General features: G+C 35.9%; 1 protein-coding gene across 1 annotated transcript in view; it reads right to left on the bottom strand.

The window, feature by feature from the left end:
• The window catches only part of LOC593782 (gamma-aminobutyric acid receptor subunit beta-1), a 32,656-nt gene that overhangs the window by 6,904 nt on the left and 1,304 nt on the right, over positions 1-24,448 (bottom strand). Inside the window, exons 2-8 of the mRNA XM_030980872.1 lie at positions 11,990-12,075; positions 11,067-11,134; positions 10,025-10,242; positions 9,029-9,111; positions 8,186-8,317; positions 6,976-7,227; positions 5,051-5,208 (exon numbers count right to left, since the gene is read on the bottom strand). Coding sequence (XP_030836732.1) covers positions 5,051-5,208; positions 6,976-7,227; positions 8,186-8,317; positions 9,029-9,111; positions 10,025-10,242; positions 11,067-11,134; positions 11,990-12,075 — 997 coding nt within the window. The remainder of the gene's footprint in view (positions 1-5,050; positions 5,209-6,975; positions 7,228-8,185; positions 8,318-9,028; positions 9,112-10,024; positions 10,243-11,066; positions 11,135-11,989; positions 12,076-24,448) is intronic.

Genomic DNA, 24,448 nt, shown 5'->3' with positions numbered 1-24,448 from the left:
ATGTCACCAATTTGAGTTTGTAGTTTACAGTGGGCATTGTCTTTAGGAATTATAAGTCAGTTTGTTGGAATTATGCTGTTGCAGACACCTCTACAATATTCATTAATCAAAACAACAACCTCTTGAGCTAACTTTTGAACCATTTATTTCTCCTACAATATTTACTTCAAAATGGGTTTTACATTTCTATGTCATAAAGTTTATTCTTGTGTACTTTACAGAGAGTGGCTTCTACACAGAGATATTGGAGAACGTCCTGAACAATGTGAGGTAAAAGTCTGAAGCTTTAAAATGGTTGCCTGTTACAAATTCTGCCCAGGGAGTGGAGAATTTTCTTTGAAAAAGATAAATGTATTTTTGTTGTACCAGAAAATGGCTGGTGTACATCTCTTTAGACAGAGTAAATGGAATAATTGCTCTGCTTCCCTCTGATGGAGGGGTTCTGGGATAAATGACCATGCAGACGTACTGCAATTCTCTTCTTTCTCCTCCCATCTCTCTTTCTCTCTCTCTCTTTCACTCCCTTATTTCTTGATGATGGCTGGGTTTAAAGGTGGGGTAGGGGAGAGAGTGAATGTATTGGTTCATTAAATCAAGGCAAGAGAGGAGAAGCAAAAGGAGAGAAACATGCCAGTCAGATTGCAAGGTTACAGTCATTTACATTGACTTGCTGCAGTGTTGACTCCTTCATCCTTCACCAGTACTTTTACTTTTATAGAATTTTGCACTCTGTACAGTTCAAAGCATGAATATGTTAAACTAATATTTCGTCCACCACTTTTATATTTTTTATTCTAATACAGAATAAGAGAGCCAGGAAACGTAGTGCAGATCCCAAAAGCTGCTACAGTTTCACTTATTGTCATACTTTTTTGTATCGCCTTTGATAATGCTGAAATATTTTTGAAGTATTTTCTCTTTTTTTAACTTAGTGCACAGTACGTTAACTGCAGAATACACAAAGTTCTTTTAAGAGCTACCATGTTGTACTTTCTGCCATAAACGTGTGCTACAGTTTCACTTATTGTCATACTTTTTTTTTTATATCACCTTTGATAATGCTGAAATATTGTTCAAGTATTTTCTCTTATGTTAACTTACTGCACAGTACGTTAACTGCAGAATACACAAAGTTCTTTTAAGAGCTACCATGTTGTAATTTCTACCATGAACATGTGCTACAGTTTCACTTATTGTCATACAATTTTGTTTATTTGCCTTTGATAATGCTGATATATTGTTCAAGTATTTTCTCTTTTGTAAACTTACTGCACAGTTTTTAAAACTATATGCTACAAAAGCTCACTAGAGCTAGAACAGATTCAACGCAGAATACAAAACTTTCTTTTGAGAGCTAGCTACCATGTTGTTCTTTCTGCCATGAGCATGTGCTACAGATAAGTTCCAATTTTTATATTTAATCATGATTCATTATGATTGATCAATTTTGAATGATTGTACATGGAATTGTAAAATGAACTGTACAAAAAGGACTCCAGTTATATTGCAAAGAAATAAATTCAGTCATAACCATGACGGAAGTGTTCATCTTAACATTTGATTGCTTTGTGCTATTTAGGGTTTATTCTTATATAGTTACATTTGTTCATGGGAAAAATGTGTCCGAGAGTGTAATGTACTAGAATGGAAATGACTAATGCGACAAGAAGATAGACACGCAACTGCAAAAGAGGGGTAACAAACGATTATGAGATGTGTTTAATGGAGAAAAAAAAAGAGAGATAGACAGAGAGATCGATAGAAATAGAGAGAGAGGGAGAGTGAGGGGATGTTCTTGTTTGCATGAGAGAGAGAGACAGAAAGAGAAAGAATTGAGAAGAAATTGTACATAGTGCTTGGTGTGCCCCCCCCCCTCCCCCCCCCCCAAAAAAAGTATACAAATATACTTTTGATCATTGACAACAATATCCAATCAAACTTAAATCACATATGAAGCACAACGTACAGTATACAGTTGTAGACATAAAGGGCATTCTGTAACAAATTAATGCATTTCCTGTATTCTGTGAAGGATTAAAGATAAATATCAGGATGGGGCAGAGTGATGTGATCAGTGTAATTTCATTTTTTACTCTATTACTCTTTGAATATATTGACCTCTTTGTATAGAGATACGAATAAGAGGAAATATAATAGAGTTCGAAATCATGGGAATAAATTCCGGAAATCAGCATAAAGTAATTATTACTATTTGAAATTCCAAATAGGTTTAAGGAAACATGAAAAATACCCTGGATATTATAAGCGATGTACTTGGTTAATGCATTAAGAATTACCCTTGCATAATAATCAATAAATTGTCGTGATACATTATGATTTAAAATAAATTGCTGATAAATTTAATGAGTTTTTTGTAAATATTGGAAGCAAAATCCGTAAAGCATAACCTAATACTATTAAAGGTAAAGACCAGTAATGGTCATGCGATTGCATTGTGAAAGAAACGTTGTGGAATCGATCAGAAAAGGTTGATCATCTAGCATCTAGCATCTGCAAGGTTCTGGAATCATCAAAATGATAAGAAATTTGGCCCATTCTTCGTAAAGTTACAAGCACTATACACAGAAAGATGTATATGGGACTACCCTATCTCTCTCACCAGACCATGAGAGAGATAAATTTACCAAATATATGAATTAGTAGGCAGTTTCCCGGCAAATTTTTTATCATCATGTATTAGTCAAAACATATTCTTTCACATGATTGGTAATGAGAGCTTCCATTTCATTTTTTGAAATTGGGGCGTTGCCAATACTGGTCTTTACCTTTAATTAATGCTAAAACAAAAGCAAACGAAAAATCAAATTTGATATTTTATCATCACAAACAATTGCATGCGTCTGCTTTTTATTTCAGAAAGTCTGAATGACAACACGCTCCATCCGGGCTACACCATGCGCGTTACGCCCTTTTACAAGCTTTACGCGCCGAAGCGTATCTATTTTACTCAAAGCAGAAGGGCGTTACGCGGCTTGCGCCCTTTAGCATGAAAGAAGATGCGCAATAATGCGTTAAGCAGAAGGGCGTTAGCACTAAATCGCCTCAAACTTTTATAAAACTGACTTATTTCCGGGAAAAAATGTCTTGTCGTGTTCTGCTTTAACATTTCTATTAGTCTTTTAAGTTTTAAACCAAATTTCGGGACGGAAAGCAGTTTAAATATAAAACAAATCTTTAAATGCGAATAACTCGAAAAGTAGTTTTCGAGTCGATCGCGCGCTAACGCCCTTCTGCCAGCCGTGCGACGAATTGGTCAAGTGCGTTATTTGTTTTATAAAATAGCGACACAAATAGCAACAAACGAAACTTTAGATCTTAAGTTAGAGTCTACGAGAGTTCGATCTAGATCTAGAGTTAGGTTGGTTCTAGACTAAGACCTTGCAGGCTTGTGGGTCTAGAGACGAATCTACATCAGACAGCTGAAATTCCTGGCTTCGTTATAAAATCCAAAAGTCAAAACAGGCCTAAATCCAAGGCAAAAGTAAAATAAAAATTTGCTTTTTATGTCTAAGTTGATAAGTCCATGCTAGAGCTAAGCTACGCGTACGTTGCGCTGGGGATCATGGTGGAGCGTAAAATATTAGCTACGCGTAGCCTACAATAATTGCAATGCACTCGAGGGAGCGCGTACTACACGTACGCGCGCGCACTGGATCTCCATGGTCACGTGCAATATAACTTTTTGTTGCGCTTTTTCTGCACTCATTTCTGCAAAATCGTGCTTGCATCAAAAATTTGTCAATGTCATGTGACGCGTATTGACCAATCACGATGCTTAAAATACTAGAGCCATTTTATAAAACTTTTTTTGCGCTTTTTTCTGCAAAATCGTGCTTGCATCAAAAATTTGTACATGTCATGTGACGCGTATTGACCAATTACGATGCTTAAAATACTAGAGCCATTTTATAAACTTGTTTATTTTATTCATTTATCCGTGCATTTATCCTTTCATTTATTTTATTTGATAGACCTATTATATATTCATTTATGTATGTTAAGATAGTCTTTAATTGCTTCATGGAAACCTCAATGATGACATAATTATACACTATTTATTACACATATTAAGTTCGATACTATGAATGGAATCTATATTGTTTATATTAACTGTTGCTATGTCAGGTAAGCTTCTGATAAGTTTGTGGATTGACGAGAGCATTTTTCAGGGAACTTTCACACAATAATTATTTATCAGTAAATATGTCGACATCAATTAGTTCCCCTTCGAAGAATATTTTTTGTTGTTGATGATTATTTTGATCTGAAGACGGGAAAGAGATTGATGGTGGTTGAGAGGGGAATATGGGCGTTGGGTAGAAAGTAGTAGTTGTATAACTAAATAAAGAAGAGGGGAGTAAGGGAAGAGGGGTATTAATGATTTATGGCATGTTATTAACCAGAAAGAGTACGTTTATTAAAGGTACTGTTTCCCTTTTGCAGCTAACCTCAAATGCTGTAGAACTTTGCAGGAATTATGAATATGTCATGTATGTCCTATCTGTGAAATTTAAACGTTAGCAGTGTCCTTATATTCAAATTATGCAAGGAAACCTGTTTACTTGCTAGACTTCACTGTCAGACACTATTGAGTGACTGACTTTTTTTTTTTCTTCTTTGGTAATAACATACATGAAAAGAGTTGTAAAGGGTACATGAGCATTTGTCTACATCAATAACCCACTTCTTGTGATGGCCTAGATTAAACTGATTGAATCTTTGCGCAGCATAAAACGTATGACCATTCAGTACAATTGTCTGAAAATCAAGACTATTACTTTTGGGCTCTATAGCCCTAAAGTCGATTTGACAACTAATAGTCGTTATTTTCCCACTTGAAGACATTTTCAAGCCCCACCTTTTTTAGGGAAGTTCTAAATCAGTATTATCTTTCAAATGCAGTTGGAATTTAACTTTTTAATTTTTTTGGCCTGCAAATGGGACATAGTACCTTTAAAAGCGTATTCCTAATTATTGCGGCAAATCAAAAAACGACCTTAAATGTCTTCTGCCTTGCTGTCCGACTTACCACGTCATTTGTCCTGGCTGAATCCTCCTTGTTGGCTGCGTGCTCATGGTCTTGAAACTCTTTCATGAGTTCACGGGCTTTCTTGTAACGAGGTTGGTCGTAGTAGATGACGATGACGTACTCCAAGAGGGCAGCAAACACGAAAAAATAGCACATACCTATCAAGAGAGAGTGGGAAAATGAAGTCATGATTTCTGACCGATATCAATATGACCATGCTAAATGCGAAAACAAAGAAAAACTAAATGGTTGATATTGATAATAATAATATAATGGCATACTTCAAGAGGAAAGAAAACACGGAAAATAGCACAAAGTAAAAGTAATAATAGAAATAACAGGTTGAACGAGACAAAAAGAGGAAAACTTAAACATGACGAGAACAAAGAAATAAAAACTACCACGACGAATAGCTTTTGTAAAAGGTTTTTTTTTAATTAATTTTTTTTTATTTCTTATAAATTGATATGATTGCTTTTAAATTTTGGACCCGATAACTGAACGTTGATAATTTGGTGACATTTGTATTGCTGGGAGGCTATAATTATAACAGCGCATCTGAAGTCACCTCGTTTGTTTTATAGGTCATGTGCTGTTCATCCCATCATTTTGGCTATTGGTTTCTATTATTCCAATAGGCTTAGTACATGATCAACCTCTTTCCAGTAAGCAAAGGGTTAAACGAGCATTTAAAGTGCAACTGTTTCTTTCGTAGAACATGACGTCCTGCTGTTCATTTAATGGAACATCTTAGGCCCCAACTGTTTACGTAATAGAACATCCCGCGGTTCATGGTTACATAGCTCATACTCCCGCTGTTCGTTTAATAAAATAGGTAATTAAAGATAAGCTTGAGTTCTGGCAATGATAGAAAATAAATTCCCACATAATCAAACAGAACATACAGTGAATGTTCAAGATTACAAATAAATAACGTTATTTTGCCAAAGGATTTTGGTAGAAAAGTATAGGGGCTGAGAAATGAGCATATAAAGATAAGGAAATCAGGGTAAGTAGCTAGCCCGACATCATGTGCTTCACATAGGGCGCTATGTGCAAATGAGAGTGGTGAGTTTTATTGAAGATGATTTCCAGAAAGTTTTTGTGAAGTTGTTATTATATTACGGGTTCAAACAATCAATCTAATGCAGGATAAACAATCCAGAATGAATTATAGCCACGTTCTCTTGAAATACGATTCCCATACCGGAGCTCAGGGTTAGCTTTAAGTTTTATAATGTTACATCCCGCGGTTCATGGTTTTATAGGTCATATCCCCGCTGTTCGTTTAATAGAATAGGTAATGTTCGAAGACAGAGTGTCAGAAACTGTTGGATGATGTATCATTAGTGGGAAGGTGTGTGAGAGTGATTGTGGTAGAAGAAAGAGAGAGAGAGAGAGAGATAGAGACAGAGGGAGAGAGAGAGAGAAAAAAAAAGATAGAAATAGAGATAGAAAGAAAGGGAGAGAGAGAGAGAGAGAGAGAGAGGGGGGGGCGGGAAAGGCAGAAACAATACTAAGGGAGCAAAGCTACAGATGCGAATCTGGAAACGAGAGAATATTAAGGCAGTTAAAAACAGACGGGGAATAACTATTCGAAAGAAGAAAGAAAGGGACAAAAAAAGGAAAGAAAGAATAAAATGAATAAATGAATACATTTAAATCGGGAGGATAGAGAGGGGTGAGTGAGATAGAGGGTTAAAAAGCAAAATAAAGAAGAGGGCTGAGGTTAAATGTCGAAGGCGGGCTGACATGCAGACAGGAAAAAGCAGCGAAAGAATATCTGATAGATTAAGCTGAAAGACTTATTGTTAAAATCTCAATCTACAGGATTAAGGAGGTAAAAAAGTTACAAATAAGGAAATAATAGCATGGCATCGTTATCGATATGGGAACAAAAAAAAACGTCTGTTGAAGAAACATACCAAGAAACAAGTCGATTGCTTTAATGTAGGACAGCTTGGGGAGGGAGTTGCCTGCGTTACCAACCAGCGTTGTCATCGTCAGAACCGTCGTGATACCCAGGGCGACGCGGGCGGGCACGGCGTTGCGGTTGATCCAGAACGACAACCAAGACAAACAGGTGATCATCGACGACGGAATGTAGGTCTGGACGACGTAATAGGTGATGTCGCGGCCGAGGTAGAAGTCGGCGCTGACGACCGTGTAGTTCCCGACTGAGGAGAACAATTTTTGTAATTGATGGTAATTCAACGGAGGATAGTTAACTTTGGGTATTACATCATGGATATGTCACGAATCTTCAATTACATCAGTAAATAACATTGTAATGTAATCGCGATGATCATAATATCTCAATTGCATGACTGGCTGACATTATAAACGTCCCGAAGATGTATAAGGTGATACATTTTACATGAACAAGATCTAATGCATGCCGTTGGTATTCAACAAGCTCGATTGACATTCGACAGGCCTTACGACAGCTGAGACATGTAATGACCAACATGAATAAAAGATGATGATTCAAAATGCCACTGATCTTTATCGATGGTTTATGTGCGGGGATTCGAAAGTTGTGTAACGCGGGGGTTTATAATAGATTGAATACAAACGCAATGATAACGCAATCGAAATGATGCCCCGTATATACATGTATGCAACGGGCATAATTTGTTACTAGATTTCATGATACTATAGGAGGATAGCGCATGTATAGTACGTAAGAATAATTGTCTACTGTGATATTTTATTCAGATTCTGTATCTTGTGTAATATCGTAATATCTTTGAACTTTTTTGTTTAATATGTAAGTCACGTGAAATTAGGCATTATTGCAGCCAATCGTGATTATATTAGATAAATAATCAATGGATGAATGTATGGACGAGACTTTAGAATGATATTAATACAGGTATATGAATATGGGTATATATAGGGCTACCAACACAAGCATGTGGCATAAGACTGTGGTCCACACTTTTTAGCCATTCCTCGTCATATTCCGAATATGAAGGCATTTGAAGAATATCGCTTTTTAGGGGACATTACATTACTAAATTAAAAAGTAGTACATGTATATGAAATTATGAATGATAAGGCTTGTAAATTATCATAGTGTATACCTATAGCAGAATTCAGCATTCTCTTTAAACAATTCTAACCCGTACTTACCGAAATATTCGGCGATTCTTGACCGGACACTGGAGTCTAGGAACTTGAATTGAGGTAGTGAGATTTTAGGGTCCACGTAGACAGGACCGTTCTCAAGCCACTTGAATTTAACATCGTCTTCACTGTATGCATCTGAAATAAAATGGAATAATTTGAAAACACGAGGGTTATTATAACTGTAATGTCTAAATGTCCGTTCCAAAACTGAACAAAATTAAAAATTGTACTGATTCTGTATTTACATAATTCATAATTCAATTTCAATGCATTTTAGAGTGTAGTTCAGGCATTGGTGGAAATATGAATTGCACATCTTGTATAAATGCATGTACATTTAATCATTCTTACAGATCATGTTCTCTTTTTTAACACTTTGGTCATCATTTAGATATAATAATTCACAATTAATAATATGTCCTTGAAACTGTATAGACACTGTTTAATCTCAACTCACACAATGAAACTTTATTTTAAAGAAAATAAAACATGTCATTACTAACAAACTTATGCTTAACTCATAGCCTGCCATAAGGTTGCTAGCACGCTATTGTTTAGGTGCCGTGTACACGCTAGCAAGCCTTTGCTCCTCTGCTTCTTGCATGTCTGCACGCATATGTAATAGCAGTTATTGTTCATGCCCATTGGACTGTGCCTAGTGTTTTGCACGCGCTATTCATAGAACCATCGCGTTAATAGGATTATCTCCAAAACAATCTGGCACAGGGGGATTTGGGGCTTTGGCACGGGGGGATTAGCCCTGTGGCAGGATAAGAGTTAATATGTAACGTTTTCAAATTTGTCGATTTAAATGTTTTTGTTTATGTTATGGTTCATTCTACTTACAGCTTTCCATGTCGAGGGAACAGCGTTGTTTATCAAAAGGAAAGGTGGAGAGATCCATGTTGCAGCTGGCAGTCACAGTTAATCTAAAATAAATGAATTTTAAAAAGAAGAAAAAAAGAAAGATATACATGTATCATAGATTAACATTATATATAACAATAAAAACAAATAGCGAAATACATTTCATGCAAGATGATTTACCAAATGCGTGTCGTAAACGCACCTACCAACCCCCAAAACGAAACATTCGCTGGAAAATGCAAAACTGGCTATAAAACCCCTTTTCATTACACGAATCACACAACAGTTTTGCTATTAACATATGTTCTGCTCATACAAGCCTTTTGAGATTAATTATTACGTATCATCGATTTTCACTTCATTTGTGTAAGTATGTCTGTACCTTTAATTGGTTGAAAACCATTTCATTATGAGAATTTACCTTGGGTGTGGGGAATTTTATAGGGGTTACATATTCGGGATATTGAAGTAATATGTTAAGGATTTTTGGTAGTAGCTTTGATGTTACTTTCTTTTGTATGTGTCATCATCATTTTGATTACTAAATAGAGCAGGTTGTGTTGCCGCGACAATGCTGAGCAGAGGTATGTAATTATATTTATAACATGATGAAGCGGTTCCTAATCAAATGATTGGTTGAGAGCGTACACATGACAAGGCATTTTTTTGCCTGACACGTAATTTTACTAATGACCGGATTAGAAAAATCATGCTATAAAACATCATTTTATAAAACAAATAAAACATCATCTTATAAAACAAATTAGTAGAATTACCAAGACTCGGTACCTTTAAAACAGTCCAAACACTTTGGGCGTGTTAAACTGTTCCAAAGGTACCTTGTGTGGGTAATTCTTAATAATGCCCTCACTGCTGTGTATCATTTGTATAAAATATATCTATGACGGTATGTTGTCATTTTTGGATTATACAGTATAATAATATAATTCATATGAAATGAAAACACCTATATACCTTGTACTGAAGAGCATTTCGCCCGTGGGTTCAATACGGAGCAGAGAGTTCTTGTAGAGGACGGTGTGATAAGCGGCTGATTTCTCGTTGATGATATAGATGTCGGGAACCCAGAAACTATCGAGGGTTTCGGCGTTGAGTGCTAGGCCGACCTCGGAATCGAATTGTAGTCTTTCGTCACGCCACTGCTGGCGGAAGTACATGTCCAGTGTGTATTCCTGCAGGACGAACCGAATTCGTAGGACAGAAATGTGTTATGTTTTTCCTTCAAATTATGATATCGTTCAATATTTAAAAAATGTTGATACGATGTTTCCTTATAAAGGACCGTGGCGCTCCTTGCGCTCCAACGTTATTACCTCGGACTTGGCAGGGCGGCCTAATGATGTAGGGACCGTTTCACAAAGCCTCTTTTCAATGACATTTACAAAAATCAGTGACAAATCTGCTGATAACCAATCAAAAGCAAGGATTTCACTAGCTTATAACAAACACTGTCATTTGTCACAGATGACAAGTTTGGCGAAATGGGCATAGGTACCCATTTATTCCAAAGTGGAGATTAGCACCCATGGATTAATGTCTTGCTAAAGAACATTATTGCTGTGATGGGATTCGAACCCTTAACCCTTTGATTTAGAATCAAGCGAATGAACCACTAAACCACGAAAACTCTACTATTTTACATTCGTACAATGTTATGATATTAAAGCACAAAACTAAAATAATTACTTCGTATAGTTGCGGTAGATCTTTTTTTTTTTTTTTTTTTTTTTTTTTACTACAGATTAGCTAAATATATGTTCATTTGACAATATAATTTAATACAAATACATTTTTGTTTTGACCCATAATATTATATTCATACACATGACCTCTCAAAAGGCTTTTTATTGATATAATTGTTTAAATCCCGTGTGTATTCAAGGTTTAACGCCTCTATGCCCGCATATTTACATTTGAATATCAAATTTATTCTCTTTTCACACCACTTTGACTAAAAATGCCAGAAGCAATATTGAAATATTAAAACATGTCTCACCATCTTGGACTCGGTGATGGGACCCATGCTGTACACATACATGCTAACAGTAACATCAATAGGAGGGCCTGCGAACAAAATCGGAGATAGGAGAAAGCAATTAAAACAGATTTTAAAAATGTGGAAAAGTGTGAAGAATAATTTCCCAGTCTTTCTTCCTCAGGGCCATTAATCAGTCAAAGCTGCAATGGACCATTTTTTAACCGACCAGGAATAAAGGGGGAGGGTGGAGAGGGGGTAGCATTCTGAAATCAGCTACGACTGGAAAGATCTCTGCGAAATTTGCACAGTTGTTATCTACTTGTAAACACTATTTTCTTATTATTTAATATTACTTGAATAGTTACTTAAATACCTAAATTACATGCAATATCTTACACCTATTATATACTGAGATTGATAATAATACCACAAAATAAAGCCAATATTAGACTGTTCGAGATTGAATCTTTTGCATAAAAGCCTTACAAACCATTTCTCTTTCATGAAAACGGAAAAGCATTTGCATTATAACCGTCATCGATTGCTGTGATTGTCTATGGTTATTGATATCCTTTATTTGTAAATTGATTGGTAAAATTATACATACCAATGGAAAAAAAAACTTTTGAATTGACAATAAATAATCAATTTCCATTTCAATGTTCCTCTCTTCCTCTAACAACAAAAAAGGGTATTTTAGTTCATCTGTTTCAATTGATCTACAAATATATTGTGTGTTTTATCATCTGGATATTGTATTCTTTTGTATTTCACTATTCAAGGCTACTTATTGAACCACTATTAACAAGAATTTAAGATGAGTTATAAGGGGAAAAAACGAAAACTAGACGTTTTTATTGAAAGAAAAATATTTTAGGATTTCTATTCATTTTGTACATGCGCAGCATGAATTGTCCCTCTCCAACACCATTCATACTGACCTCCGAAACCAGGACGCAGCCTTTTGTCATAACCATCAAATATCCGGTTCAAGATCTCTGCCGTTTGGTTCTGTAGTCTCAAAGCACTGTAATGTAAAGGTAAACAAAACGTAATTTAGACGTTTGTCGAATATCATGGAATAAAAAACATTTACGCTTATTTGTATGTATTTCATGTTTGATTGATCCTTTTCATTTCAAATTAAACATCACATCGTATCAACATAAATGTATGATGGATCACATGATGAAATATAAGCAAAGTGAAATGTACACATGTCTAGCATACATAAAATATTAATGACATGAAAAGTACACATGTCTCATATACATAAAAAATAACAACACTCGAAGGACTAGTTGTCGACTGCTGGTATTTAATAAGGGATTATGAAAGCTTACAAGAGACAACCAGAGATAAATAATGCTCATCAGAAAGGAAAAGTTATACGAACAGTAGACACCTGGCCAAATGAAAGAAAAAATATAAAACGCAACCTCCCATTCCTACTGACCCTTTATAATATTGAAAATGCTTGCCCACTTTGCATCATGGATGACTAATGTGTTCTTCCTTTGTGCAATCAAAGTTATGTTCGACGGATTCGAACGACAATTTTTTTTTACAAAGGTGACTGAGAGTAGTTTACGCTTATGCACTATGTACACATTCGGACACAGACAGGCTAAAGCTTTGTTATCAATTTGGTTCAATATCTTTTCTTCGATTTTGTAGTACTGGGCCCCGTTTCAAAAAAAGTTGCGATTGATCCGAATCAATCGTAACTTTACAGTCTCCTATCTCTTATGTACATATTTGTGATTGATATCAATCGCAAATAAGTTGCGATTAATCGCAAATCTCTATAAGACGGGGCCCTGATCAGCTACTTATTTATCTCCGCCCAAATGCAGACGGTGCGTCATTTTTTAGACGTAGGGCCCCGTCACTGACTGGTGCGTTCTTTGACGCGCCAGTCAGTGATGTGACATTGTACACAAAATGTAAATGGAAAACACTGCAAGCATTGCGTTGTATTTCAAACGGCGCATCCAGTTATTGTTTTCATAGGCAAAATTAGCGCATGTATTGACGCAATCAAAATGGCGCCCCGTGTGTAAAAAGTGTATTTGACAGTGATGCATGCATGTATGTGTGTTTTATGTACATGCCTATTTCATGCATGTCTCATAACTTACTGAGGGACGATGACTGTAATACCCCGTTAACATCGGGGTCCCTATTCATATCCCTATCTCTTTCTGCCTCTCTCTGTTTCTCTCTCTAAGTATACTTTTCTATGTCTGTCTGTCTGCCTTTCTCTCTCTCTCCCTCTTCCTCTCCCATTCTCTCCCATCTTTCTTTTTCTATCTCCCTTCTCTCTCTCTCTCTCTCTCTCTCTCTCTCACTCCCCCCCCCCCCCATATCCCTCTACCTCTCACACTCTCTCCACTTTTCCTTTTTTCTCTCTCTCCCTCTCTGTATCTCTCTGTATATATCTCTCTCCCTCTCCCGTCCTCTCTCCCCCTCTCTCTCTCTCTCTCTCTATCTCTCTCCTCCTCCTCCCTCTCTCTCCCCCTAAGGCATTCAATAAAATTTAGTAGTTGCTCTGCAATCTCGAAACTGTAGAAAACAATTTGAACCTACAATGTCACTTTGTTTCTTTGCACTCTTGTATCGATTTAATTAATCGTTGTTAGAACAACCATTATACTAGTCCTAGCAGCACACTTACTGTTTTCAACATAATCAATGTATTTTAAATGATAAAGGAAACGACACAGAGTAATTGTAGTTGCAAGAATGACGTGCGAACAATAGCGGATTATAATCCTCTACCGGGCGATGTTCACACGATTCTGTCACCGACTTAAAGCTGTAGCTCAATCTACTGCTGTCAATAAAGCTATTTTTGCTCAGAGTGTATAGTAGGTTTCTTGGTATTTTGTTTATTTCTCCGAGAGTCAGTTTACCTAAGCCCCCAACTCTTTCAGTAAAACCGAATTTACTGAGATCAGTATAAACCCATTATGCATAGGTCTGGAGTCAATCTTGAGTTCGTGCTTTAAAGCGTGTCTACATGGATGAAAGAGGCGTCGTACCCCAAAGCAGTTCATGGCACGTTATGGTTTGAGATGTGGCTCTCACTCGTATTATCAGTTTCTTCATTAAATGGAATTCTATTTATTTCAGTGTATGACAACAGTAAATTGCATTTTGTTATTACTCTTATAAACTATAATATAAATAATGAAAATGTTGCAGCATCATTGGCCAAGATATAGACAGTAAATTCAAATTTTATTTAAACCAATCAATGTCTAAAGTAGAAATTGCATTTAAAATATGTTCATGTGTATGAAACTGTTAGACTCGTTACTGAATGATGACCTTCATAGGTAAAGCCAGTTCCATCTTGCTTTTTGAGATGAATAAGAAAACCAACAACCGGTTTATTTCCCCCTTTTTTAACAAACTGAACTTAACACAGCTTTATCATGCCAATTGACATTAAAGATAAAGTTGAGTTCTGGTCATGCAATTGCATTGTAAAAGAAACGTTGTGAAATCGATCAGAAAAGGTTGATCATCTAGCATATAAGTACAGGTGTGTACTGCAAGATTCTGGAATCATCAAAATGATAAGAAATTTGGCCCAGTCTTAGTAAAGTTACTAGCACTTTACACAGAAAGATGTATATGGGACTAAGCGACACGTGCGCGATATCTATCCGGTCCGGATAGAAATAATAATTTACCAAATATATCAATTAGTAGGCGGTTTCCGGCAAAATTTGTGTCATCACGTATTAGTCAAAACATATTCTTCCACATGATTGGTAAAAAGAGCTTCCATTTCATTTTTTGAGAATGGGGCGTTTCCAAAACTGGTCTATACCTTTAACAAATGATATAATCATGTAGATTGCTTAACCGATACTCGCTTCATGCAGTTTTGACTCACTGTGCAGTAAGGTTCGAAAGATGACACGTATTCGGCAAATGAATAATGCCTGAAGAGTGACTTCTGTCTTTCACGAATAATTACATCCAAGTCTCTAGGCTTTCTTTCCCGCGCCGTACCTTATCAAAACCAAATTGTCTCCTTATCCCCCTGTCTCCATTTTCATATTATGAAATTCACCTCAGTAAGCATTGAATGCCTTCAACGTATATGTTACATTAAAATTGACCTTTTTTTGAGCCTTCCTGCACGCGCGTTTATGCGAGGAACCTTTTCTGTCGTAAATAAGATTTTTGTTTTTGATATGAATTATAATTTCCTGTTCGATATGCAATCTCGCGTTGTGCCATTTTTCATGGAACCTATATCAATTCGCAATCACTCATTCATTTCAGTAATCAAACATGTCATTTATATATTTCCTGCGTTAATATAGTGCGTATTATGGTTCCTCATACCGCTTAAAATTGAGAAAGGTTTTATATATTCGTGGGTTCAGAAAGTACGGTGTTGGAGTCGTTCATTTCAATATGAAAAGCAGCATAATACCGCCTGTAATATCAACACTTGGATAACCGACATTTTAAAAAGTTTTCAAGTAATTAACTTAATTTACTTTATGATATCATGCTATGTGTTTTCATGTTTAATCTGTCGAAGCACTTAAAATTGTAATGATTATATCGATTAGGACATTTACTAAATCTAATGGTGTTTAAAATATGTAATTCAAAAATGATAACCTATTTATTTTGTACACTAAATTCCACAATTCAATGTTTATCCCACTCCATACCCAGAAGAGAAAAGGGGACCTGGTAGGATGACGAAAGCCTTTGTGTAAGTAATTGCCACATGATCTTATGGTAAGAATACTCCGCAGGGAGTTGAGATGCTGCACATTGTGCATGAATGAATCCGATGACAGGGGTAATACTATGAAAAGCTATGAGAGACGGTATTCTGTATTTAGAAGCGCTATAAAAATCCACATTAGTGCCATTACTATTAATTTGCATTTAATCATTCATCAATGCTTTGCACTGCTATCCGTATTCATAACACGTAATTTAAAGGGAAATCCACTCGCTCTCCAATAATTTATAACTTGGGGGTGTTTAATGACGTGTTAAGAAGCAATAAATTGAGAAAGTGCCCCTGCTATACGTGTTTGAACTAAATTATAAATGACCAACACTTCGAACCTGTTAAGAAAAATCATGAACACTTCATACATTATAGGCACTGCTTTAATAGTCAAGAGGGTTCTCCGAAATATGCTAAGGCGTCAACCTCCGGGCTTATTTCGTCAATGATACAGGCTTACGATACAGAAAACTTTCATACAGGATTTATATGTATAGGGTTGGAATAAGGTTTTAGGTTAGGTTTAGGATTAGGGTTAGGGTTAGGTACATGTTTGGTCCAGGGCTAGAATTCGGTAGGTGTACACAACATTGAGGCAGAGCAATATGCAATTTTTCGAAATATAATCAAATTTAATCCATTCATCTTTGTGAAAAGCCTCAATCCAAATGATTTTTTTTTACCTGTTAAGAATAATTGTATTTCAATAGTCAGAATGCAAACTGCATACATTTGGTATTATAAGGTAGAGCAAGCCGTAATGTTTGTCCTACCTTTCAACAAACAATACATGCAATTATGCATTCTGACTTAAAGAGATAAAAAAAAAATTAAGAGGTAAATGAAATAAGTTGTTTTGAGAAACTTCACAAAGACGCATCCATTAAATGTGATTACATTCATACGATAATAGCCTATTATTACTGGGGGTGCGTACAACCATAACGCCGCCTGTAAACGCAATTATCCTTGTTTTGATGACTGGTGTAGCTCAGAGTGACAGGCCAGGGTTGGAGAACCGGGTAAGGACATCATTTGTGTCTGCTTTCTGGCAACCTTGTCTACTCTCATTCTTTCAAAATGTGTCCAGAAATGATGAGGAAGTGTTACAAGGCCACATGAATCAATCTATCATCAACTTGAAGGAAAAGAATAGCAAAAAAAAAAGTTTAAAGACAACACAAGCATTGCATGTAAACTTTGTTTAATTTTATTATATTCAATATTTTTTTTAGTTTTGAAATATTTGTTTTATTATTATTATTAGGCGCAGCAGTAGTAGTTGTATTACAATAATTATTATTATCATTAACATATCATCATCATCATCATCATCATCATCATCATCAGTAGTATAGAAGTAGTAGTAGTAGTTGTTGTTGTTGTAGTAGTATTAGTGTAGTAGTAGTAGTAATTGTAGTAGAATAGTAGTAGTAGTAGCAGTAGTAGTAGTAGTAGTAGTAGTAGTGGCAGTTGTAGTAGTTGTTGTAGTAGTATTAGTGTAGTAGTAGTAGTAATTGTAGTAGAAGTAGTAGTAGTAGTAGTAGCAGTAGTAGTAGTAGTAGTAGTAGTAGTAGTAGTAATAGTAGTAGAATTAGTAGAAGTATTAGTAGTGGTAGTAGTAGTAGTAACAGTAGTGGTAGTAGTATTTACAACAAAAAGGTTTAAGTCTCTATGAGAATTACTGAAATACTGATATTACTACAATCAATTTCAAGGATGGTCACATGCATTGATGCAGATATGATGTCAAATCGAGGTATCATTACTTTGTGAATATGGTAAATAGATTGAGATAAGTATCCAGATTTTTACAGGACATCCGATTTACGTTATGTAGAGGGGTGGGATAAATTTATCATAAGTTAATATGACGAATGGCACATGGAATGAATATCAGCCTATCGTCGCCTTTAACCTTTTGACTGCTGAATTGTTCCATTCTCATAGGCTAAATACTGGAGTCACGCGGTTCTAGGAGTCAATGAGCTCAGTGGATTCTGTGAAAATAGTAAGATATGCAGTATCAGCGGAAAAGAGACAAAATCAGATGCTTGAAGATATTTCAATTCGGGGAAGACCTAATCTTAAAAATGACATACATGTAATATATAGATGTAGATCTTTAATAAGCTAGTTCGTAATTGCACACTGCGCATGCGCCAAAATCGTGAACGAACTTTTCCAAAGGTCACATGAACATAAAGAGAGCTGAGGGAGGAACTGTTTTGTTTTGTGTGCTGGCCTTTCCTTTGTGAATGATCACATCTGACACATCAGTCACCGAAAATCATTTCTGAATGTCGGAATTGGTTCTTTATAGTAAACTTTACTTGGAATCTGGTCATCGGTGTATGTAGAAAAACAGGATTAAGATCCCATGCAACGCTTCGAAATGTAAAAGAAGAATAAGAACAATAAGTTGAGATTCGACCCTTATGTCTAGACGTTGCATAATGCAATTCGTATTGGTATTATATTCCATCTCAGAGTGATTATTGGCGTTATTTATAAGTTACAGTTTAAGCTGTCCGGGTTTTTGAAGATAATGGTTCAAAATAAATCGACCAAGCTGTTTATTTCTTTATTCATGGTTTGTTTTTACTGTTTATCTATTTTCATTGCCAAGTAAACTTTATTTGGAATCTGGTCATCATTAACCCTAATAAGGCGGGGGGGGGGCATAATGCCCCCCCCCCTCCACGATTTTTCTGATTGTTCGGGAACGCATATGGATGGCGCCCCGCCGCTCGCTGACTTTTTTTTCTTTCGAGTCTTGCGCAACTTTTAAAATATTTTTTTTTTGAAAATCGAACCTACGGTTACAAGGTCATGTGACCTTTTGTCTTTGCATGTCAGCCCGAAAATCGCTTATTTTCGTGATTTGTGTACAAAACAGATCAAACATGGGTTATTGGGTCTTGTTTGAAGTTTAGGTGGTTGTTTTGGCAGTCAAAATAGTTGAATTGTAGTTAGAAATGAAATAAAACAACAAAAACATTAAAATATATAAGTTTAAAAAACAATAAATGCATAAGAAATTATCTAAACAAGGGATAACATAGGGAATAAGCTGGCTTTTCCAAAATTTGTTGTCGTATTATTATTCAGAATGGTCTAATGAAAAAGAATGTTTAAATATGAATAATATATGAATTATGGGTAAAAATGTGATTTGTATGACCTTATTTGCATAAATTACCATAAATATGCAAATGAGTTAATTTTTCAAAAAAATGAAATTATCATAGTTTTCTATACACTTCACTTGACATGCGTGCAATTGTTTGCGGAGATCTTATGGGGGGGGGGCCATAATGCCCCCCCCCCCTCCGGCCGTACTAAGACCTCAAATAGCCCGGCCTTTTTAGGGTTAAAGTATTATCGGCATTATCGTGATCCAAGTCCCCAGGGACTCGGATCCACGGACACTTTTACTCTGAAAAAACATTTCCTAACTTCCAAAGTTGTATCCACCTAAGCGCACGTTTAATGGATTTTTTACTTTTTTTAGTCCAGCCAATTTATCTAGTAGGCCTATTAAAGTCCTTCACTATTTAAAATAACCTCTAAATCCATCCCTTGATATTTAAATTGCACTGCTTCTATACTATGTGTTTTTTCCACACTGTCCCTGATTTATAAAGGATGCTTTTTTTTATTTGATCATCAACAGAAACACAATGCTAGGCCACGAACTTTTCGAAGCGTGACTAGATTCCAAGTATGTTTAAATAGAGGCATTGATGTATGTAGAAAAACAGGATTAATAAACTTGCTTTGGAATCTTATACAACGAGTATCAAACGTGTACCTTAAGTAATAGTACATAACACCATGTAATGCTTCGAATTGTAAAAGAAGAATAAGAAGAGAAAAATAAGACCTTTATGTCTAGACGTTGCATAATGCAATTGATATTGGTATTATATTCCATCTCAGAGTGATTATAGACGTTATTTATAAGGATAATACAGTTTAAGCTGTCCGGGTTTTTAAAGATAATGCTTCGAAACAAATCAACCAAGCTGTTTATTTCTTTATTCATGGTCTGTTTCTACTGTTTATCTATTTTCATTGCCAACCCTCGAAAACGATTTTATTATGCATTTCACAGAGGAAAGTTCGCATAGGAGAACTTTAAGAGCATTTTTTTCACAATTCGTGAGAAAATTTTCCTTTTTTAAAAACTTTTTGAAATACTTTTTTACTTTTTTTGTGGTCAGGGGGGGGGGCAAAAAAAACTTATTAAAGATAATAATGATGATAATATTAACAACTTTCAAGGTACTATGTCCCATTTGCAGGCCAAAAAAAATGAAAAGGTTAAAATCCAACGGCATTTGAAAGATAATACTAATTTAGAACTTCCCTAAAAAAGGTGGGGCTTGAAAATGTCTTCAAGTTGGAAAATAACGACTATTAGTTGTCAAATCGACTTAGGAGCTATAGAGCCAATAAGCAATAGCCTTGATTTTTCAGACCATTGTACCGAATGGTCATACGTTTTATGCTGCGCAAAGATTCAATCAGTTAATTGTGGCCATCACAAGAAGTGGGTTATTGATGTAGACAAATGCTCATGTATCCTTTACAGCTCATTTTATGTTTGTTATTACCAAAGAAGAAAAAGCAAGTCAGTCACTCAATAGTGTCTGACAGTGAAGTCTAGCAAGTAAAAACAGGTTTCCTTGCGTAATTTGAATATTAGGACACTGCTAACGTTTAAATTACACAGACAGGACATACATGACATATTCTTAATTCCTGCAAAGTTCTACAGAATTTGAGGTTGGCTGCAAAAGGGGCATAGTACCTTTAAACTTACGATAGAAATGATAATAAGTACAAGAACAAAAAGAAGAAGGAGAAGAAGAAGAAAAAGAAAAAGAGGATGAAGAGGATGAGGAGGAGGAGGAAGAAGAGGAAAATAATGATGAATAATTATGTAGAATTTCTAAACGTACCAAAGCATAAGTATATGCAAAATTAAAAAGTATGAACAGGCAGAAGAAGAAAAAAAATCTGTATTCAGGCTATCATATAACATGTCATTTGCTCTCCTCCTCTGAATGTCAAGTGTTAGGTATTTCTTTAATTTTCTCTTAAAACGAGCAAGGTTTTATATTTCCTTTATATCATTCGGAAGGGAATTCCAGTGTTATGGCAATGTAATAAAACGAATTTCCAGTACTACTCTTTCTGGTAAGTTAAAGTTGAATCGGCTATTTCTTGTATTATAATCATGTAAGTCAGTAACAAGATCGAAGTTGGATCGAATATAATGATTCGACCGAGTATGATATATGGTATGCACGTGGTACAATACGAGTTGTTTTGATCTTTGGTCGACTTCAAGAAAACCAGCTTTAGAAAGTTCGATGTAGCCAACTTTGACCAGAACAGTTGATGAATTTCACCACTTTGTTCTGTATAATTTTCAACTTCTTTTGATCTGACTTGTTTATGTTACTATACCATGCAGGGTTAGCATAGTCAAATAAACATTGAATAAGAGCTAAACAGAGTATACGTCTTGGTTTTAGTAATACATCCATACAACTTTGAAATATGTGCATAAATTTCAGACGAGAATTCGCTTTTCTCCTCGTGATCCGAGTCCCCCTCTATGAGAAATTTGATTGACGGTCCACATCATCTATCGAAGGAGCCTCCACAATCCATTCCAACAACTGTTGTAGGAATTTTCGATGAATAAAAAGACAGAAATCACGGGGAACCGTCGGTAAAACATACACTAAACAGTGTAGGAAGAACGCCTGCACATTTTTTTCACGTAGCCCTATGTACATTACGCAGAGCGTACGAGTGAACGGGCGAGTTCATGTTCATGTGACTTATGACACGTTGACGTCATACGACTCCAGTGGCTATTTACGAACTCGCTTAATTTATATGGCCATTTGTCTGACAGCGTTATACCCTTTGAGAAGGCTTCCGCGTTGCTCGTGCATTGCTTAAAGCATAATTATTGTGTGCATCAGCTTTGATTAAAAACTGCGTCCACTATGCAATTTCAAGATGATTATGCGTCTATGTGGACGGTGCACAACATTTTCTTGCCTCGGGAACCGATGTCACCTTTTTTCTTCTTTTTCCACAGCATGTTTGCGCCGCCTTTGAGGAGCGTTAATTAACGCATCACATGAAAACATTCAGTGATGTTGAGTGACTCCATGCGTGGGAAAGGGCAATGGTTAATGAGGAGGATGGAATTCGGGGGAGCTGAATTATCTGGGAGGGGGGCACAATTCCAAAAATTCCCTGACAAAACAAACAAAAGTCAATACGTTTTCGGTGGCGGGTTCTGGCTCCAGAGTTATCTGGCAAGCACAAAAAAGGGGGGGGGGGGAGAAAAGTCACCGAGTTTTCTTCCTCCTCCCTCTCCTAAGGGGCACTCCCCCCCCCCCCCCCCCCCCGCCCCAACAATCCTTCCCCGAGATCCGCCTCAGCCAAGTGGGATGTAACAGTTAATAGATCAAGGGTCTCAGGAATGATATCATCTACACCAGCACAGTTGGATGTCCTTTTAAACTCTTGCTGCTATCATCTGATCATGGTGATGGACTAGGTCATTTTTTAAACGAATACACAATGGGGTTCACAGCAACCTTCAAGGTTATTCATGCCTTCACATTACTACTTATGTATTTATATATTGTTAGTGTTATCTTTATTACTTGTAATGCATTTTTAAATCACCTCGTCGTCCTAAACCATGGTGATTTACATCCTTCATAATGTTTTCATGTTATCTTTGTCTGTGATTTCTTCGATAGAGTTCAATCTATTTAACATTATTATTATCAATACTATAATTATTTGTAAATGTCTTGTTCTTGTTGTTATTACTACTAATATTATTATTCCTATTTTTATTTGTTATAATTTTTAGTATTATCATTCTTGTTAATGGGAGCAGTTGTAGAAATAGAAGTAGTATTAATAGTAGTGGTAGTAGTTGTAGTAGAAGTAGTATTAATAGTAGTGGTAGTAGTGGTAGTAGTTGTAGTAGTTGTAGTAGTAGTAATAGTAGTAGTAGTAGTGGTAGTAGTAGTAGTAGTAGTAGTAGTAGTAGTAGTAGTAGTAGTAGTAGTAGTGGTAGTAATAGTAGTAGTATCAGTAGAAGTAGTAGTAGTAGTAGTAGTAACATATTTCAGGTATATTTGCTGCAACGATTGGGCCCTACGAAGTATCAAACAACACAATGCCCCTACTTTCTTATGTATGATCCAAACATATGTATGTAGACTATGTGTGTGTCTGTTCGTGTTCATAAATTCACAATGCTCATATGGTAAACAGCAGTCTATCATATGGCCTTCGTGGCATATGAGCTTTCAAGATAGCATTGCTCTAATATAATAAGTGTATGTAAATTAAATTAAGTAGAGACTTCGGATCAATGGGCGGTCAATAATGACCCTATTCCACACATCCCGTTATACAACTGTAAAATCTGTATTCTTACATGCGAAATGCACTTAAAGGTAAAGACCAGTATTGGAAATGCCCTAATTTCAAAAAATGAAATGGAAGCTCTCATTACCAATCATGTGAAAGAATATGTTTTGACTAATACATGATGATAAAAAATTTGCCGGGAAACCGCCTACTAATTCATATATTTGGTAAATTTGTTTCTCTCATGGTCCATGAGAGATATAGGGTAGTCCCATATACATCTTTCTGTGTATAGTGCTTGTAACTTTACAAAGAAAGGGCCAAATTTCTTATCATTTTGATGATTCCAGAACCTTGCAGATGCTAGATGCTAGATGATCAACCTTTTCTGATCGATCCCACAACTTTTCTTTCACAATGCAATCGCATGACCATAACTGGTCTTTACCTTTAACGTGAGCATCAAGTTATTTCATACACATACATGGAAGAACCCAGTGTGACACTTTTTCTTCTTTATAATTATTTACGTCTTTTGTATCTCATCTTCTCTACTTGTGCTAAATGTGAATCTTACCATTGTGCTCCCCTCCTTCCATTCCATCCCCCTCTCTCTCTCCCTCTCTCTCTCTCTCTCTCTCTCTCTCTCACTCTTTCAGCTCTCAGCTCTGTCTGTAGAGGCCTATATTTTTATACCTCACATGTTAATATATCATATATTATTAGCCTACAAAGTTATATCCTTGGTTAACAGGAAAGGAATGAATAATTCATGACTTCTAGTGTTCGGTTTTTATAAACGTTCAGGTGGTGCAAACATGTGGTGGAAATAGGTTCATACTCTGCTATTTATTGGCTCGTTACTCCTCTTCGTTTTAGTGTAGTTTTTTTCTTCTGTATTTTATTTTATTGAACCCGTAACAAATTATTTGTCATATTACTGCCGTCTCACTTTTAATTATGTACGTCTCTTTAAAAGTAAACGTTTTATGTCCCTGTCATTTTTTCAAGTCTCCCAGGAACCTATTCTTTACAAGCTCTACTTTTCTATCGGTTCCTGCACATTTCACAGTTTGTACTTTTCTTGTCTGGGTTTCCTCTAAATGAATAGTTGTCAAACAAATTTGATGATATGTAACTTTGTAGTCTGATTAATTTGTCAATTGCTAAGATTATTTTTTTTAATTATGAAACAATATGT

This window comes from Strongylocentrotus purpuratus, unplaced genomic scaffold (assembly GCF_000002235.5).
Source record: "Strongylocentrotus purpuratus isolate Spur 01 unplaced genomic scaffold, Spur_5.0 spur5_scaffold_11, whole genome shotgun sequence".
Taxonomy (NCBI): domain Eukaryota; kingdom Metazoa; phylum Echinodermata; class Echinoidea; order Camarodonta; family Strongylocentrotidae; genus Strongylocentrotus; species Strongylocentrotus purpuratus.
The sequence above is the reverse complement of the archived record's forward strand: the minus strand, read 5'-3'. Positions and strand labels throughout refer to the sequence as shown.